This window comes from Sinohyriopsis cumingii, chromosome 3 (assembly GCF_028554795.1).
Source record: "Sinohyriopsis cumingii isolate HCF-2022 chromosome 3, ASM2855479v2, whole genome shotgun sequence".
In the NCBI taxonomy this organism is placed as follows: domain Eukaryota; kingdom Metazoa; phylum Mollusca; class Bivalvia; order Unionida; family Unionidae; genus Sinohyriopsis; species Sinohyriopsis cumingii.
In genome coordinates, this window is record NC_142963.1 from 65,195,782 (window position 1) to 65,216,345 (window position 20,564).

Sequence of the window (20,564 nt, forward strand, 5' to 3'; positions counted from 1 at the left end):
ATTTGAGCGTGAATTACTCATGATGCATCGGTCTCTCCATGGGTAGTCTTCACTGAGTGGCTGTTCAAATGTCAATCAATAATGCTAATCAGCAATTCCACAGTGGAGACACTAATGGTGCACTTGCCAAAGGCACGGTAATGATGTGTTAGTATTATACTGCTCCGTCGCATAGCATCATCATGGAGCAAAAAGTGGAGGGAATAAGTCCCCCACCACGTTGCATGGAGTTACAAAAATACAAGTGAGCTTACTGTACCTTCCACATAAAATAACCAGTCTAATAGACAAATCTAATCCACTGAGCATTTTAACTGAGTAAACAAATATGTTTATGGCAAGCATCCAAATTATCCATACTGCAACCTCTGAATATTCTGGTCAGTACTCGATAAATTTAACTCACAATCAGTTCAATTATGAATCATCTATATAATTGTTTTTCTCATCAAATGTTCATGGAAAATTCAAAAGCCTTTCCAAACAATCATCAATACTTCCAGAATTCAAAGATTTTAGAGTAGGGAAATAAGTTACCATTCCTTCCAACTTTATCCCAAGTTCGCAGTAGCATGGGAACCTTGTTTAGCAAATTATGTTCTATTTCCTGGATATTTTCAGGCCTCAACCTGCATTCATAATCATGATTTAATTATGTCAATAGAACACCAAGTTCCATGTTCAATGTGCAAAACAGAATGAAACTAAGCCTGCTAAATGAAAAGATTGCTCACTAGGCCCTAAAAATGAACTGCTATAACATGTCACTTTGGGGTCATGAGCTCAAAAAGCAAATCATGTTTTAAATGTATCAAAGGAAATGTTTTAGATTACATAAGTTATTCTACAAAACGTCTTCTCTCATATCTAAGTTCCAACTTTAACAATTTAGAATTATCCAAACCTTCCACTCAATAATTCAAAGGAAGATCATAGTCCACAGCGGCTAAAATATGGAACTCACGTCCTGCTCACATTCAATCTGCTGATTCGGATACATCCTTTAAAATATTCTACATCATTTCAAACCTGCATATTAATGAACAAGAAAATTGTAGGTTTCATGGGGGGGGGGGGGTAAAAGTAATTTAAATTCTTACCTGTTGCTATTTCTTAGCTAATCAATTTTGTTGCCAAAAATACACAGTTTGTATGATGTCAACATATAAGCCCCTAGAGTGGAGAAGAGTCGGTTGAGACCTACTGACCTTTTGCATCATCATTTTCACAAACAATTACGCAAGATCTCAGAGCAGGGTGGGAAGAGGGTATTTTGCAATAGAAACAGGCAAGTATTGAATAATTAAAATTTTAATAGCAACAATTACTTATCCTGTTGCTACTGCTTAGCTGAATTTGTCAGTAAGGTGGGTAGGCTCATGTCAAACTAATCAAAAATAGAGAAATTAAATGTACTCACAATAGAGAGGCCCATCAATAGAAGACTCATGTCTATCCGAGTAATATGCTGTTCTGTGACAATTGGTCCCAGAGAAAAAATGCCTGCACTCTGTTGCACTAATGAGCAGAGGCAGAAGGAGGAAAAGGTAGTATGGGAGTACCAAAATGCTGCTTTCATGACATCCTCTTGCTGACTTGGGCACTGTCAACCTGATGAGAGAGGAGGTCTAGCAAAATTTTGGGGACTAGACTGCAGTTGCGCCTGCTTGAAAAATTTTGCAGATGGTCCCTGAGGGCTCTTTGCCGGACCTCGTTTCCAGCTTGATTGTGATCAACCAGGAATGGAGGTAAAAGATCAGTCTTAGTGATCCAGCAGATCTTGAGAAGTCACGGCAGGAATGAGGCCCCAAAAGAAGGGGCTCGGCTTCTAGAAATTCTGCCGATAATGCCATGGCAACAGCTAGCGCATGTTGTAATGTCTTCACCACAGCTTCCAGCACATGTAATGCAACTGGATTAAGGAGGTCTCTGTCAGCATACCAAAGGAAGTAGATGAGAACAGATTGGCATTTGAAGCTATGGTTATAAGTAACAGGCATTCCTGCTCCATGGCTTTAATTCTTTTGATGGGGAGGCATGCCCAAGTTCCCAATAAAATACCCACTTTGGACAAACCAGTGTCCAAAATAGGAGGTTAGATACACCACATTGAGGAATTATCGATAGCTGGAAGATGAGATAAGGGGTTTGAATGTTGAGGGAGGAACAGACCACCCATTACATTATTGAGAGCTATTTTGGCCTTGAGAAAACCTCACAATATATCCTCGAGTGTGGATGAATGTGGAAGAAGTAAATGGTCTGGTTGAGTTGGTATCCTGAAGATCTTTTCCAAACTGGAAAGAATCTTTCTGGACTGTGTGCTGGATGGTTTGGGCACAAGTCTATGTGTTAAGAAACAGTAAACCTTGTTTACTGCCTTATCAGAGAACCAGACCTCTTCTTCTTCCTCATCCACCTGAGATCAGAGGGTGGGCCTGAGGGGTGTTATTGCCCCAGCTTCTGTCTCAAACTCACTGGAGTCGACAAGGATGGAGAGTGCATTGCCATCATCATAACCAAGGACACTCCGAGTTGGAGACAGGCTGGGCATCACTATTTCCCTTGAAGGAGGTGGCATAGGATCCATCTGCATCACAATTCCTGGTTAATCAGGAGGTGCTGGGGGGGGGGGAGACCAGAATTTCTGTCTACCCTAGATGATGTAACACCTTTAGCCCTCCAAGAGGATATCACCTGGTGAGTTAATGATGGGACAGGAGCCGCATCATCACTTTGACTGGGAGGGCAAGGTCATTAGCCCATGGAGGCATAATGGACCAAGATCTTTGAGGTGGAAGGCCCCACATCCTATGATGTTACAAATGTATAATTGGGAAGGGAGGGACATCGATGTGGTTAATGTCTCTAGCCTCAGTCCTGTATATGGACTGTGAATCCTGCACAGGGTGGGATGGTAGAGGGAGGAAAGAGGGAAGCTTGGCTCTGGCTCTGACCACATACAGTGAGGACGATGAATGATAGATGGAGAAGACATTGTCTTCAACTGATTTATTGCTCTGTGCATCATGGGTGTGTTGTTTTCCCTCCCTAACAGAAAGAGGGTAATGTATTGACTGAAGCACAATATGTATTCTGGTGCTCAACCTCACTCATGTAAGGGAGCAACCCGCTAACATGGTGCTCTACCTCCCTAACGGGAGGGTGCAACCCATGGTTGAAGTGCTCTACCTCCCCAAAAGAATGGAGCAACCTGTTGAACGGCTTCTCAAACATTGAGACCCACATTCTGGAGGGGCTTCGACAGCCACTGAAAATGGTTCTTCTAACATGAGACCTGAAAGAAAAGTCAGAAAATTCAGAGACAATTAGTGCAACAATCTCTTCATGTACATTTGGAACACCTGATGCAGTCTGTGTAAGTATCCCACAAGGCCTCTTTGTGGCCACACTGCACCACAAACTGTTTTGCTGACATATTTTTTAATGGATGTCAGTTAGACTCACCTGGTTGTAGAAGTTTCATCCCTTGTTGCTGCAAAAAACATTACTTATACATGAATCAACAAAGAATGGAAATTATCTGGAGTATTTTCTGTTGAAAGAAATAAGATATTCCACTTGTGTATTTGTTTATTGAGGTAACATGTGAATACATAAACAATGTCAATGATAATTTGAAATCAAAATGTCAGAAACAATGTCCTCAACATTTGAGCAGGACTTATTATTGTCTCAGAACATAGAGACTTACAGTTACCACAATTAATATTTACGTAAAAAGTTTACATCTACCACCACAGGTAGAACAGGAGATAGCCTCGGAATTCCTGCAAATAATGAAGTTCTAATAGGGAAAAAAAGGAAAGGCTACAATAGTTTTTCTCTTTAGAATGAATAGACAGTTGTAACACTGAGAATTATTTAACAGTGTAGAAAGAGATCTAATTGCAGTATAATTTAGTTGTACAGAGTCATATATTAGCATATTTTATAAAGGTGTGTAAAAATGTTTTGTATATGTAAGTTCAACATCCCTCAACTTTAAACCAATGTTGTGTTATGAAAATAATAGAATACTGATGTACACTTACTACATGCGACATTTTTATAGAACAGCCAAAAGCTATCTTTAAGCGTAAGTGATCATTAACTGCTATGTATATATGAAGATATTGCTGAGGGTCATTTCAAAGCATACTTACTTGAAATAAAAATATTAACTGTTATGTGCAGTTAAATCCATCTACCTTCATGATGCAGTGGAATATGTATTTGTACATGTGCTTACTAGTAAATGGTTATATTCATGAGAGAAAAATGTACATGAAGATATATGTACATATTCATCTTATTTTCTATACAGCCTCAAGGATGATTAGTTGTATTTAACTAATTGAGTTAACCTCATTAAATAAAGACATTATATTATTATTATTATTATTATTATTATTGTGTAGCATGAAGAAATGTCTCAAGATAAGGTATATATGCATAAATGGTAACTATTTTTAATGAATAATACATGCATAACAACAGGTCAACATACCTGATTTACAAAGTGGATCACGATAACCAGGAGCGCAAAGACAAAATCCATTTGATTTCTTACAGGTGGTTCCTTCCAAGCACTGTCCACATTTACTAACACAATTTACTCCATAAAATCCATCTGGGCAAGCTGTAAAAAAAAATTAATATTGAAAATCTATTTCTGTAAAAGTTCTAACAATAATAAAGAGAGAAAAAAGAGGACATAAATGCTTGCCTTTCGAAGCTTTATACTCCCATCAAGCATATTAACAGGAAATGGACATGTAGGAAAGAACAAAGCTATCCTGGACATTCTTATGCAAACAAATGAGGTTTATATGTGTCAATGCCTATGATGATCAATATTAACTGAAGATCTATTCAATTTTTTCTGGGTGTACAACTATGTAAATGAAGGCTGCATGCAAAGTTTCAGTAAAACATTACAATTCCTTGTGAAATTATGGCCAACTTAAGTGGGGCAGGGTTGCAGAGTTTATATCACTTGCAACTTCATCACCTTTCAATGAAGGCCTTTCAAATGACTGCAACTATTTAATTACAAGTATATAAGACTGAAATGTACTCTATATATCTGTGACCTGGGGGATCTGAATCGGAGCTCAGATTTTCAACATCTTGGATATTTGAAGAGATATACAACCCTGAAATTGGCCTTCAGTTCATTATGGACTTTTTATTAATTAGATTTAAGGTAACACTACTACCTGGTCATCCATCATAAACACCAAATATGACTTTTTGAAAACCATACCTACAGGGGATTGTACGAAAATTAAACTCATGTGAATCAAGTTCATTGTTAAGCTGTACCTTCGGATAAGATGAGATAAAGCATGTAATGTGAAAACTGTGCCCTCATAGCAGTGGTAGTTAGACCATGTGGACAGTTACCTAGCATAATGAATTTTTTATATTATCAAGAAACATAACTTGGCTGTATTTGTGCCAAATTTCTATTATGTGTCTCAGTGGTTTCACCCTAAAATCATTTTGTCTTTGTACCTCCTATTCCAAGCTAGCACCAATGATGAAAATCAGCGTATGTACTACCATCAGAAGGAAACAGCACTTGCAAATGTTTTTCAATTATTAAGTCATATTTAATTTAATCCCTGGTATACATAGTTATTATACAACTGAATATATATTACTGAAATGGTTACAAAATATACACATAAAAGACTTAAAGATTATTATTTCAAGTTTATAGGCTACATTATTAAGCTTTTGCAACATATAGTAAATATTTTGTAAAGTTATAAGAGTATATTACATTACCTCCTAATCCTGGATGTGTCTCAGTGCTTTCACCCTTTAATCATTTTGTGTCTGTACTCATTATTCCAAGCTGGCTGCTACATTACAATTTTTTTATAATATATACCTAACATCAGCAGCAAATTGTTTCATATCTGAAAATTACTAATAGGAGTAAATTACTGTTGTAAGCAAGAAGTACAAACATAAATAAATCAGTTATATAAGCACTCACTGTTTAACCCTTTACCTCATAGAGCATAGTGACAAAGTGCAGCATGCTATAAATAGAACACCTGTTACCTAGTCGACAGCATATGCACAGGCCTGCCTGTGAACTGTTAAGCAATGTAGTGTATGTTACATTTAACAGCAGTTTTAACCATTTTACATTTTTGCTACACATCTATTATATGTGGAAAAATTTAAGAGTAAAGTCCGATTGTTATAGCTGTATAATTATTTTTCACAGAAGAATTTTTTATGTGCTTTAAAATTGAGAGAGAACTCATTCACCGTCATGTCAGTGAGACCGCGTGACCAACCGTAGCTGACATTTCCCATACTCGAAATTTACATGTTTTTCATCTGCGTCTACATCACTAAGTCATCTGAATTTGATAATCAATAAAAACTAATTGCTGCCTACATAAATATCAGAGCCTTTACCTAAGTTACTGAATCTTTCATAGTTGTGATTCTAATCGTGAAAACTTCCTAAGTACTGAATGAAATCCTGCTTGTGAAATGTTAAGCAATGTAGTGTATGTTACGTTTAACAGCAATTTTAACCATTTACATTTTTGGTACACATATATGTGGAAAAATTTAAGAGTAAAGTCCGATGGTTATAGCTGTGTAATTATTTTTCATGAAAGAACTTTTTTATGTACTTTAAAATCTTGAGAGAACTCGTTCACCGTCATGTCAGTGAGGCCACGTGACCAACCATAGCTGCCATTTCCGATACTCGAAATTTACAAGGTTTTCGTGTGCATCTACATCACTAAGTCATCTGAATTTGATAAATTATAAAAACTAATTGCTGCCTACATCAATATCAGAGACTTTACCTAATTTATTAAATCTTTCGTGGTTGTGATTCTAATCGTGAAAACTTCGTACCTACTGAATGAAATCCTAGGCCACCAATTTGGGAGTGGAGATTACGACCCAGTTACTTTAAATAGCAGACATCGACCAGTGCATGAATAGCGACATGAATAGTGACCACGTGATCTGATGTAATTGTCATTCGCAGGAATGAATGTAGTATCTAATAGGGAGGTTTTCCCCAAAGGTGGCGCTACGAAAACCAGCTCAAAATGGCTGATGTTTACAGCAAGTGTCAAAAGGCGCTTCCATGCAAATCTTGTAGAGGAGTCAAAAGGCGCTTCCATGCCAATGGAGTAGAGGCATCCAAAGACGCTTGCATGAGGTAAAGGGATAATATTAGTTATAAAAATGCTGACAATTTCTCTTTACTCAATGCCTCATCTTGAACAAGAGTTTGTATGGCTGAGCAGCCTGTCCCTTTAGTTCAGGAGCCCTAATCAAATAAATGACATCCTGAAATGGCACCCAGCACTGATCTCTAAACGATACTTGTAAACAGATCACAGTGTACATCAGAATGCTCAACATTACTTCCAATATGCCTTTCAATGTCATATCAACATGCAACATACTTTCCAGGTTGCAAATTAGTATGGTCTGTGAAACTAGACAGTATACTTGCAATTACCATTGTCAGCTTCACACTTAATGGGACCCTGGTAAAATCACAGTCTGCCAAGATCCTCTTCATCTACAATTTCACCTAGAGATTAGAATAAAGCAGTGCTGAGAACAGGTACCTGCAACAGTCTTTACTTCAGCAATGTACACAAATAAATGAAGCTTTGCTGCACTGCTAGCAACATCATCAGCAAATACATAATAGAATCTCACTCCATGAATGTTTTTAGTTGCCCGATCAAATGACTGAGTTTAGAGCTTCTATTGTTGCTAGCAAGCTGACTCAAGCAACTAGTCACTTCACTGTGCCACTTATATTATTGCAGTTCTTGCCATGGCTTGTGGCAAAAAAAATCCATTCTGCCTCAAGTCTATGGTCATGTTTATGGTGGCAGATTAATCAAGTTCATTAAGTTCTTATACTGTCAAATTACCTCATCACTTAAGCATATGGTCTTCTTCAAGGATGGTAGCATGGTTCCAAAATTTTCTATCAGGGTTGAAATAAATGAATGTACAATGGCAGTGGAATGCTTGAGGTAATCTAAAATAATACAAGCACTCCAACCTTTCAGCTCACCTTTCATTTTGTAATATATCAAAAATGGGTGGAGTGTGGCTTGTGGGTTTTCCAAGTCATGGCCTTACACAGTATTATAGACGATGAAGCTGCAGCTTTCAGCAAAGTCACACAGGACAGCAGCTGCATCCTAAGCAAGATATTGCTGCAGTTTGCTAATGTGGCTGGACTTTGGCAATAAAATCATCCTGGCAGAGACCATCACATGCATCTGTGACTATTTGTATAACTCGACAGAAACTGTTAGATATACAAGACTAGCCCTGTCAGTGTGATCCCAGTGCTTGAATACACATACATCATCACCATCACGATCATGTGAAACTAATAAATGTGATAAATAATCCTGAACAGCAGTTTTTCCTGGACATGACTCACAAAGATGGGGCATACATTGTGGTCATCTGTAATACAAAAAACTTTTCCCAGAATGTCTTTGTAGTCATCATTTCCAGGAAAAGCTGGTGTTATAAGTTTGACATTCTGATGATGCACACATACACAAAGAGAATGAATACCAGCTGCAGTGACTAGAATATATCATTTGGGTCTTATTTCAGAAAATTGTAAAAATCCATTTTTATCTTGTGGGTTTTGCTTCATGTACTCAAGGTAAAGTTCTTTGAGACTGGTTCAAGCAGCAGATACTTTTATTTATTCATTTTAGATCATTTACCCTAATTGTTACATATTCCTTGCCAGGGCACATGTGGGAATATTCATCAGACAGGTACAAATCCACAACTCTCGCAGTCACTCCCAGCAAAATGCTTCTCCCTTGCTTGGTATCAGGATCAGCTAAGATAATACTTTTCCTTCTTTAGATACCTGGCACTCTTTACCGTATTTTCTGTACCAATGAATTTCTGGATGGTCCTCTCCTTTGTCCAGCTTTCTGGTGTTACGTGTCAATAACCTGGTCTTTTTCGTGTCTGCTAGAAACTTTTATTTTGTCTTTTACAAGAGCAGTTAATCTATCTAGGTCAGAGTTAGAATCGCTCTCATCCTCTGTAAACTGAAGGTCAATCTTTTCTAAGCCCTGGGCATGAGCACATTAAGTTTAACATCTACCTTTAGGTGCTTCACTCTTCATTCATTTCATTTATATTTAACACTATTAGACTATTACTGGAGTATCATATTAACTTTAACATCTGTCTTTAGGTGCTTCACTCTTCACTCATTTCATTTATATTTAACACTATTAGACTATTACTGGAGTATTGGACTCATTATGATCTTCACCAATTACCCTCAGATCATAGTATCTTTAGGTTTCTTTCTTATCCTAAGTACAAGTCATCTGCAAAGTTTACTTGTACTAAAACACATTATTGTGCAAACCCATGTTTCCATCATCAAATTGACACTCACCAATGACCTTCTGTATTCGAAATCAAAAGGTCTCTTTCTTTCTTTAAGTGCAAACCCTGAACTCATAATCTTGGTAAAGGAAAATGGTCTATTATTAAAATTATTGTGTGTGTGTGTGTGTGTGTGTGTGTGTGTGTGTGTGTGTGATTAGGAGTGTTAATGTAGCTTTAACAATTTTCAGTCATATCACTACAATGTCTGCAGTGTGGCAGTTTATAGTGATGTCTAGCACTGGGACATCATGTCACAGACATAGAGCATGATGTTCCACCCCGTCACATTATCCTGACACAGGCCAACCAGTCCTAACACTAACCTCTTAATGCTGAGTGAATAGCGAGGCAACTGTCAGTACCATTTGTGTAAGTTTTTGGTATGACTCGACCGGGGTTCAAACCCACAACCTCCCGCTTCTAAGGCGGTCGCTCTAACCACTAGCCACCGGAGCAGTATTTAAAATTATTCTGTGAGCACCATTTTTCTTCATTCATTATCAGTCACCCCAATCTTTGATTATCTTATGCCAGATCAAAAGGCTTTACAAAGCCATTGCAAGCCATTCACAAACTTTGCTGAATGTTCATTATCAAGAAATAAAGCTTTCATGCACAAACCATTTTTCATATTTTTTAGCCACAAGTGCCTTTGACATCTGACACAAAATTTAATCGATTTAATATTTGCTTCTGGTACAAGCCATCCATAGGTCCAGGTGTAAAACTTAGAACAAACTTGCTGTGTAGAAACCATTCCACTTGGACCATTTGACCCCCAAATCAATAGTCTTCTTACTTTGCCCAGTACAAGTCATCCACAAAGTTTGGTTAAGGCAAATAGTGTAAACTACAATTATTAATAGAATATGAAAAAAGGTAACAAATGGACAGATGTAAAAGCAGAAGTACGTATGTAAAGAAGTAAGTACAGAAAGATGGAAATCTCAACGATATGTGCACTTTCTTGCCTAGGACACAAAAAAACACAAAATTCAAAAATGCATAATTAACTTACACTTATCTAATATAATCAGGCTATGTATATAAATATATAGGACAATCCATTCCCATAGTCAAGCAATTACTCAGAAATTGTATTGACATGGTTTTGATTGCAAACAATACAAGTTCAAAAGATGTAAAAGGCTGATAAGACATGCTAATTAGTACATAAATAGTGCCAGAATCTGCTCATACCAACAGGACTTATGAATATCTTTTGCCTAGGTCAAACAGTATTTCCAAGTAAGTCTGCAAAGTTTGTGAACATAATAATTTGCAAACATAATTTCAAATCCCTAAAGTCCAAAGAATTTGTAATAAAAATGCAAATATATGCTTCATTATTATGCACATATGATGAGGTGATTTACATATGCTTATAAACATGCTTATGTTATTTAGTTGCTGCAGATCATGATGTTTGTGCCCATTTTTTTAACATGCTTAACATTTATAATGTCAGAGTAAAAACAAGAAAACACAACCAAAACAGAATAAAATTCTCTTTATGTCAGGGTTTCCTTTTAACCTCATTTGCGCCTCAGAGACCCCCAAATTTTTAATTTGACCCCAGCTTTGATACCAAAGTTTGTTATTTACTCAGTCAGACCTCCAGTTTTGGCACAAAGGAGATTTCTGACACTCAGTCTTGCAACCATAGGAGCTACACTGCATGTTATCTGTGTATGTATAAGTATGTCAAAAGGCATATAAAATTTCAAAGCAACATTTTTGAACTGATCATGAATGTAAATAAGCATTTGGGGGGTCATTAGTTTATACTGCAGCAAACCAACACATGAATAATAGTGATTAAATATGGTTTTGAGTATCAGTCAATCTGTTGTTGTTGCTATAGGGTTTAACGCCATTTTTCAGCACAAGATAGGCTATACATGGCAGCCAGTATTAATGGTGGAGGAAGAACCCAGGAAAACCCCGGAAAGAACCACCGACCAACAAGAAGCTACTGGCAAGCTTTCTCACATATCCACATTAGCCGAGCCCGAGACTCGAACCCACGCAGAGGTGAGATGGCAGTGATCAGTTATGGAGAGCACTTTAAACCACTCGGACACTCGGGACCCCCAGTCAATCTGTCTGAACTCCCAAATGACAATTCACTAAAATATGTTACAAATTGTCTTTGTCAGAAGAATAATGCCACCTGAAACACTGTAAACAGATGTTATTTTTTTTATCAAAGTTTGGTAGTACAGCTCAAATATTTAAAGTGAAAGCATCTTAACATTTGTTATGAATACGTATCAATCACTTCCTCCAAACAACAGAATTCATAACCATCCAAGTCTCATAAATGCCCCGGCTCTCACCTCCAGTAAAATATAAAGGTCAACAGTAAGCCATTTTCAAACTCTGCATCACACTCTCTCAAAATACCAATGTTATGCTGAAAAACAGGAACATAAGCAAGCCACGGTAATTCTCAAGATCTTACTACTAATAAATTCAACAATCTACACAGAGATCAAAAAGATCAGGATTATAGCATTCAAAAGTCAAAAGGGAGAAATGTTTTAAAATTCATGTGACACCAGGATATGGATGCCTCTGAAGCTGCTTTTTTCATATTTTATTTTTCAGTATTATCAAAAATAAATTAGAGCAACAGTTCTCCTTATTTTCATTTCATTTAATCCAGCAGGTTCTAATAATCAAAATGATTCTTTTATTTCATTCAGAAGGTTTAAATGTAAGCTGATGTCCTCTGACTTTTAAGCTCCCCATAAGAAGGTACTGGTACATTTCACACAACACTATCTTCTCAAGACATCTTTAAGGAAGAGCAAAAAAAGTACAACTGCAATCGCAACAGTTGGTAAATGTATAGAAAAATTCCACTGGTCAGAACATAACCATGTGATCAAGACAAGGTGTATTACTGTAAAAACTATACAGAGAACTACTTCACATTAACTTCTATAGAGTCATGAATAAAGTAACTCATGTAAAAACACTGCATGCCTTTAAAAACAAAATAAAAATGTTGGGTTTATATTTTATTTTGAAAACTGAATAAATTGACTGACAGACTAAAATAACAAATCTCTGTATTTTTTCTGAGGATAAATAATTTTTTCTTAGACAAGATTCGGAAAAAAAGCTGGGAAACTTAAAACCTATCAAGAAGAACATTGGGTCTATTAAGCTCTTTCACTGCAGATCATTGCAAATAAATTTAAAACAATAGGTAAATGGATATCAGGATTGGGAGGAGGCGGGTTCAAAATCTAAAATGATACCAACTGGATCCACAGTCCTACAATGTAAGTCACCAGCCCTGACAGTTATAATGTGGGAGTGAGCGTAAGTAGGAGATAAAGCCTGCTACACCCACATCTCAGCTTTGAGGGTCAATGTCTTGCATTGTTTGACTATTAAACCTCATCATTATAACCATTAACAATAATCTTAATTTCAATTGTAAGTAGCCCCAGTAAGTAGCCTAACCTATTTGAAAACATGAAAATAGATTTAATGAAAAGAAAATAGGTTGCCCATGAGTTAGGACAATAATGAACTCGCCAAGTCACAAACAAATCATGAATGCATCAAATCCAGGAGTCATTTGTATATCAAACAAAACATTGCTCATTCTTTGCTTTGAATACTGAATTTCTACTCAGAACAGATGCCAATTTACATAAAATATTAGGACCACGCTGTGGAATGTTCAAAACCTTTGCTCTCCTACCACTGTTGAATTATTTTTGTTTCATGCTGATATAGCTATTATCTTACAGATAGAGACTCGCCAGATCTATAAATATCTACATAGCAGATGCACTCAACAAGGATTAATACACCTTAATAACACTCAAAAACTGAGAGGAAATATATTTAAATAACAAAAGAAGAAGAAAATAAAATTATAAAGAATTCCAATCATAAGATTTTTAATGTTCTTATATCTCAGCTTATCATGATATAAACTGTCAAAACCTGACTTTCACAGATTATATAATGCCCTTTGGGTATTATTTGCTGTTTGATTTGGCAACAAACATTTTATATTATGATAAACCCAGAAAAAACATCAAACCCTTAAATAATGTACTTATTTTATATACAACAACCAATAACAATGTGCTATTTATTAAAAAACAAAACAAAAAAAAACAACAAAAAAAACATTACATAATCATATGAAAAAGAGAAATGTGCAAATTTTCAACTTTACCACACGGTTCCTGTCTAAAGTTTATCCATTTCAGCACAGGGTTAGAAAGTTTAAGAAACAGCATTTCCCTGGTATCTTTCACTTACAATTCTAATTTTTTATTTTAATTATCTTTAGGGTGAGTTGAAGAATCAATAAATTTCTTTATTCTTATATATCATTTGAGTTTGAAATCATGCCACTAGATTTAATGTCTGATGTATATCTCATCGAAGTGCAGCAATGTATGGCTATTTTCAAATCCTCAACTTCAGAGGTAAGTTATGTCAAGAGGCTCATGTAAGCCTATTGCTCACCTGTGTCAATGACATGCAAGTTTGTGAAAGCAAAATCATATATGTATCAAAATGTAAAGTGGAAAATAAAGTTTGGAGCACTTAGTCGTCATATTGTCGAAGCTTAATCCCAAAAATAAATTGTGAAGCATTTCATTATTAATTACATATACACTCAATAAGAATAAAGTGATGTAAATTTGAACAGTAATGATTAGCGAACAGTATGCAAAGCTAACCACTCTATCCAGTATGGATTAAACAAATTGGGAGAAATATTAAGTATCATAGTGGGCGTGATGTCCAATAGTGTTATAAGTGAATGAAATAAAATGTAATCTGGCCCCAACATTCACAAAATCTTGGAAGGTACTTGTTTTGTTTGTTGTTTTTTTTTTGTTCTTTTTTAGTTCTTTTACTTTTTTAAGGACAGGAATATATGGTTGGCAATTTGAACATGGTTGTATATTCCAATTAAAGATGGTAATGAAATTTGAAAGTATTAATAGAGAAAAGCATATTAAATTATTTAATTCCTTTAAATTACAAAACAGAAATTTAAAGTAATGTCTAATGACATAAAACAAAACAATCATGTAATAACATAAAAACAGTCAATATTACAGACATTTTGATTGGGCAATATCATTTTGGATATTGAGTGGACTTGACATGATACAGAAAATTCAATCCCAAAGAAATTGCACTCTGATTTCTTTACCAAGCTACTCTATCCTTAAATGATTTTCATCTACTTTCTTCTTTGCTATACATGTAATTATATTTTGAATTTTCTCCATTTCAAATTATAGATTATACAATTTAATATTTAATGAAGTTTCCTTAACTAATTTTAAAACACTTGTTATATTGATAATTATGAATCCTACATTCTAAATTTTTAAAATCCCAAATATTTCTAATTTAACTACAATTAATGCTCCCTAACCATTGTTAAGAACAGAGATTAAAATTTACCAAGAATCATCACCATTCTGTAATCCATAAGTGTAGCACAGGAATTAAGCAGTTCATGATGACAATTTCAACATAATCTCAGTTTCATTTAACTTTTCTTAACATTCACATACTACAACTTCATGACATTACTAATGCCTTTCAGAAAACTTAACATCTTTCCTATCTACCGTACATTATATATCTTGCTGGCATGGTGTTTGCCACTTGCTAAGACCTGTGCCTTACATTACCTGTCTGCTTCAGATCCAAGATTACAACAAAATGCTGCAGCAGTCTCAGTTGATCACACTGTTACAATGCATACTTCAATGTATAAATTACTGACATCACAGGCATACATGTAGTGTTAAACATAATGCAATAGCTAAGCAGCAAATTCAAAGACCTACCACTCTTACAACAACCAGCTCTTAAGTGGGAAATGTCTTGATCGAATGATCATTGTAACTGTGCTAATAGTTGCAACAACTTAATACAGTGGCAGAGACACCCCCAAATGCACATATGGTCATTATAGGAGTTCATCAAATGAAAAACTTTAGATTTCATTATTGTGCTCAAATAAATACCCGCAGTTCAAAAATTACGGACTATATGGTATAGTTTCATGGGGGGGGGGGTCTGTTATTTTTCCTGATCAAGAAGAATTCTGCACAATTCAAACCTGTGATTGTCAGTATTCCTCATTAAAGCTTACTTCCCTCATTTTCACAGGCAAACAGGCTAATATAGTATTTTTTTTCTCTTTTTAACTGATGAAAGATGGAGGTTCAGCACCACTTGTACAAAAAAAATAAAAACCTTCTGGGCCAGGATGATTTGTCAAATCTGGTCAAATTCTGTTTACAAGTTCTAGAGAAGATGTCATTTAAAAAATCTTTTTTAAATATTAGCAATGGTGGTAAAATCTGATGATGGAAGGGATACATTTGAAAATAAATATGAGAAAAAATGTCAATATTTTCTTTCAAATATTTTTCTTCAGCAATCCTTTAGAAGAAATTATTTATAGGTTTTTCTATTCTTGGTACTGGCATCTTATTTTATAGCTGAGTGGCAGGATTTCAACAAATATGAAAGAATTTCAGGCCAAAATTCTTTTCTTTAAAGGTTTCTGTATTTGTTTTAAAAGCAGCCACATCTGATGGTAGATGAGTATCACAGTAACAAATTTGAAAGAACTCCATACCAGGATGATTTCTTTCAAATATGATCAAATTCTGCAGCAGTTCTTGAAAAAAAGTCATTCAAAGTTTCTGTTTTTACTACTGGCTGCTATATCTGATGGTGGACTGATATAATTCGAACACATCCATGAAACATTAATGCCCGGATGCTGTCAAATTTAGTCAGACTTTTTTGAGAAGTTAATGAGAGGTCATTTAAAAGCTTGTTTCAATTTTTAATACTGGTGGCCATATCTGAAGACATATCAACATGCCAGGATATGTTCTGTCAAATTTGGTTAATTTCTCAAATTCTGTAGAATGTTAATTAAGAAGATATCAATAGCAATTGTGAATGGAAACTGCATGATGGACAAGATATCAAGGACCATACCAAATCCTCACCTGGCCTTTCAGCCTGATGAGCTAAAATAACTAGCTGATAACATCTTTTAAGTTATTTGATATTTTACTATTTCTTAAGTACACTTTAAAAAGTAGAAATACCTACACTGTGAAAATTTATGTCTAATTTCCTAGCAATGAACTTTTTCCTATTTTGAGAGATTTCCCAACACAATGCAACAGACATTTTCATCTCCTGTTTGCATCAGAAAGCATGTGCATGGTTCCCATGCTTTTTTAAAGATAAATTTCCAGGTCATTTCCAGGGTTTTTCCAGGATGAAATTAATTTTTTTAAACATTCACATACGACTATTACTGACTGGAATTAAAGAACATTTTAGATTATTATACAACATGCATTTTCTAAATCTAAAGATGGTTCTCTTTCAAGACTCTCCAAAACATCAAAGCCAGAAAAGATGATCATGTACGAAACAACAAAATGTATCACATGAAACAAGTTTGATTATATTCCTTTAAATTGGCATGTAAAGTCACTTCAATGTAGAAAATCAAAATTCTAACTTTATTTTGCTGACCTGCATTATCATGCTAAGTGGGAACAACATAATGAACATACATCAGTTTTGTTTCTTTCAAACCTTTAATTCTAAAGAATTCTATAGCAATATATATATGCATCTTATAGAAAGTAAACATTTTCTATTACAGTATAAAAAAACAATAAATGCAAATAATTAGAATCTTGTCTTGTAACAAAGAGAGTTTAACCCTGCATTTATCTGTGCCATAATATCCCAAGCCAGATTTATCAAACACCCTAATCTCCTTAAGAAGATCTGGTTAAAAATCCATCATTTAAAAAGCATTTTCTAAAGGGTAGATTTTAATTTTGACAAAAAGACCTTTAAAATTACATATTGATGTATAAACAAGGACTGAATTATCTGTAAAATCAACTTGTCTTCTTGTAATTCGTTAAACCAGTCCCCAAAACTGTATTGATACAGAGGCTCCAATAGTTTTTTAATATATAATTCAAGAGACAACAATTTCTCATTTCAGCTCTGAGATTCAATTTGGACTACAAGTTTGGATTAAAATGAATAGCAGTCCATTTTCTAATCCGCGTTTCCTCCAAATATTCCCATCCCATTTTTTTTTTTATATTTGGACATTTAGGTTGGGGTGTGGGGTCACTGCAATTTAATATAGAAAATTTGGAATTTGCCGCCGCAGTGTGGTAGCCACATATGGTAGTTGCTTACCAGTGGGCCTAGAAAATTTAAACTTATGTCGACTTATACCTGCATGAAATCAATAGAAAAATTATTTATTTTCTCATTATGTCTTTATTCCACTGACAGACTAGACCAAACTACAGCACTGATGAAACCTGACCCAGCACTCGCCATTTGCATTACTAGTCACATCACAAATCTCAAACAATGACATCGGAAGTTAATTAGTCATGTCAAATCAACAAAAAACTCCATTTTAATGTTGTTGTACAGAAATTCAATTATATCAAATGAAAGTCAGATACTTTTTGTAAAAAAAAGCAATCTGACCAGTCTGATTTATCAAGCAGAGAGCACATGTCAACATGGTAGTCCCATGGTACAACATAAATCCATAAGTTCTCGGAATATATAAATATGGAAAACTTTGTGTTCTTTCTTTTTTGTATTTTGATTACAACCAGTATAATATTCATTTAATATATTTTTATTTTTTCTCTACAACATTTGAAAAATTGGGCTGCTAGATTTGTGTACTCATGAGACTAGCAATGCAAATCGCGAGTACCAGGTCACATTTCATCAACTCTGATTTTAATAATCACAATTCCTGAGACAATAAGTAATTTTCATATCCATTTCATGTAGGTATCACTGGATCTAAAAATGTTTAAAATTTGTTAGGCCATCTGGTAAGCGGCTACGCTTTGCCAACACAGTACTCGCCTGTTGTGATGCTGTTGTAGTTTTCATAGCTTCCATGTAAGGAAAGATATAGATATGAAGCTGACATTGAAAATTAAAGACTACTAGACGAATCTTATCCACAGAGCGTTTGGATTGACTCAGCATATATGTTTATGCGGAAAGATTACAGTCCTCACCCTCCTTGATTTGTCTGCAGCATTTGACACAACAGACCATAATATATTACTTCACAGTCTCCAGCATGTATTTGGCATTCATGATACAGCCTTACTGTGGTTCAAGTCCTACTTGATCAACAGGACACAAATTGTGTCTGCAAATGGAATACACTCCAGCCCAAATAATCTATGTTGTGGTGTTCCACAGGGGTCTCTTCTTGGACCTGTTCTGTTCATTCTATACAATCATATGCTCTCAAGTGTCATAGATCATCATCCAGTGTCCACCAATTGTATGCTGACGACACCCAAATATACAAATCTAGCCACCCAGCTGAAGTTGATGCTATCAAAACAATGTGTAGAGAGGTGCATTTCTGATGTGAAAACATGGATGACATGTAACAAGCTGCAGATAAATGATGATAAAACTGAGGCCATTCTGATCACAACACAAAGACTTTCTCATTCACATCCTTTACCTCAAACAATAAATATCAGTAACAGCAACATTAAATTCACACAGTCAGTATGCAACCTAGGTGTCACTCTGGACAGTACTCTCACATTGTACCAACATGTCATGAACATATGTAAGGCTGCATATCTTGAGCTAAAACACATCAGCTCCATTCGCAAATATCTTTCAGTTGATGCCACTAAAACACTTGTATGTTCATTAGTACTTTCAAGACTGGACTATTGTAACTCAATTCTGTCTGGTTCATCTCAGTATCTACTTCAGAAACTTCAGAAAGTTCAAAACACAGCTGCTCAGATCATACTTGGAGTATCATGATCAGAGCACACCTCACCGCTGCTCTGTACCCTACACTGGCTATCCATTCGATCCAGACTCAAACACAAAATTTGTTCTCTGTGCTACGTTTCACTGATGGATTCCAGTCCAACATACCTATCTGACCTCACCCATGTGCAAAAACCAGCAAGATACTTACGCTCCTCTTCTGACAGTCGTATACTCATTATTCCCATTATGAAAATGAAGTCATATGGACAAAGTTCTTTTGCACACCAGAGCCCAGCAATGTGGAATAAATTGCCCATTGAACTTAGACAAAAAGACAGTGATCCCATTCAAGAGTGCTCTTAAAACTCACTTATTTTGACTGCAAGAACAAACTTAAACACCTAATAATGTTCCCTACCTTAAATATTTTCAGCATGTTTTTTTATGTTTTTTAATTTCATGGTGTATTTTTGTTGTTGTAATAATATCAATATATATGTTTTTTATGTTATAGGTGTTGTCTAAAGTTGTAAAGCGCTTAGAGCTTCTAAAGATTAGACGCAATACAAAGTCCTCATTATTATTATTATTATTATTTATTGCAAGCACCCAAATGATACATACTGCACCCTCTGAATATTCTGGTTAGAACTCGATAAATTTAACTCATGATCAGTTTAGTTAAGACTCAGTTACATGATTGTTTCTGGCATCAAGAGGTGGCGGAAAATTCTCAGGTTTTTCCCGACTTTCATCAATATTTGTTAAATTTCAGGACTTTTCACGGTCGGGAAAAAATTATCATTTCTCCCGACTTTTTCCCGATACCATGGGAACCCTGGACATGGATCATCTAATACTAACAAGAGATAAATATTAATTCAAACTGATGAAAGCAATGTCAAGCACATGTTATCTTTCTCTATGTCATAAGAGTTGTAGAGCAAACAACTTAGTTCTGTGCCTTCCCATGGTCAACGGTCTCAAAAACTCCAAAATTCACTCGATATAAATTATTTGCATTTTCCAGAAGAGTTATTCGATAACTTTAAAAAGCTTTAAATTCTTAGTAACTTTATTAAAGTTTTGGGGCTGTCAAAAAATGTATTAAACAAATTAATATCCAAAAACAAAGGGGGAAACAATTACCCAAGCAACATATTCATCATGCAACTTAGTGTTGCAACACTAGAGGAGTCAGTTCATACTCTCTGAACATATAAAAAAACAGTCTATTCAAGGGACTGACA

At 35.3% G+C, this 20,564-nt stretch overlaps 1 protein-coding gene across 1 annotated transcript in view; it reads right to left on the reverse strand.

Annotated features, from left to right (window-relative positions):
* The window catches only part of LOC149803006 (uncharacterized), a 264,028-nt gene that overhangs the window by 57,211 nt on the left and 186,253 nt on the right, over positions 1-20,564 (reverse strand). The window contains exon 11 of the mRNA XM_089953867.1: positions 4,511-4,642. Within this exon, the coding sequence (XP_089809993.1) occupies positions 4,511-4,642 (132 nt within the window). The remainder of the gene's footprint in view (positions 1-4,510; positions 4,643-20,564) is intronic.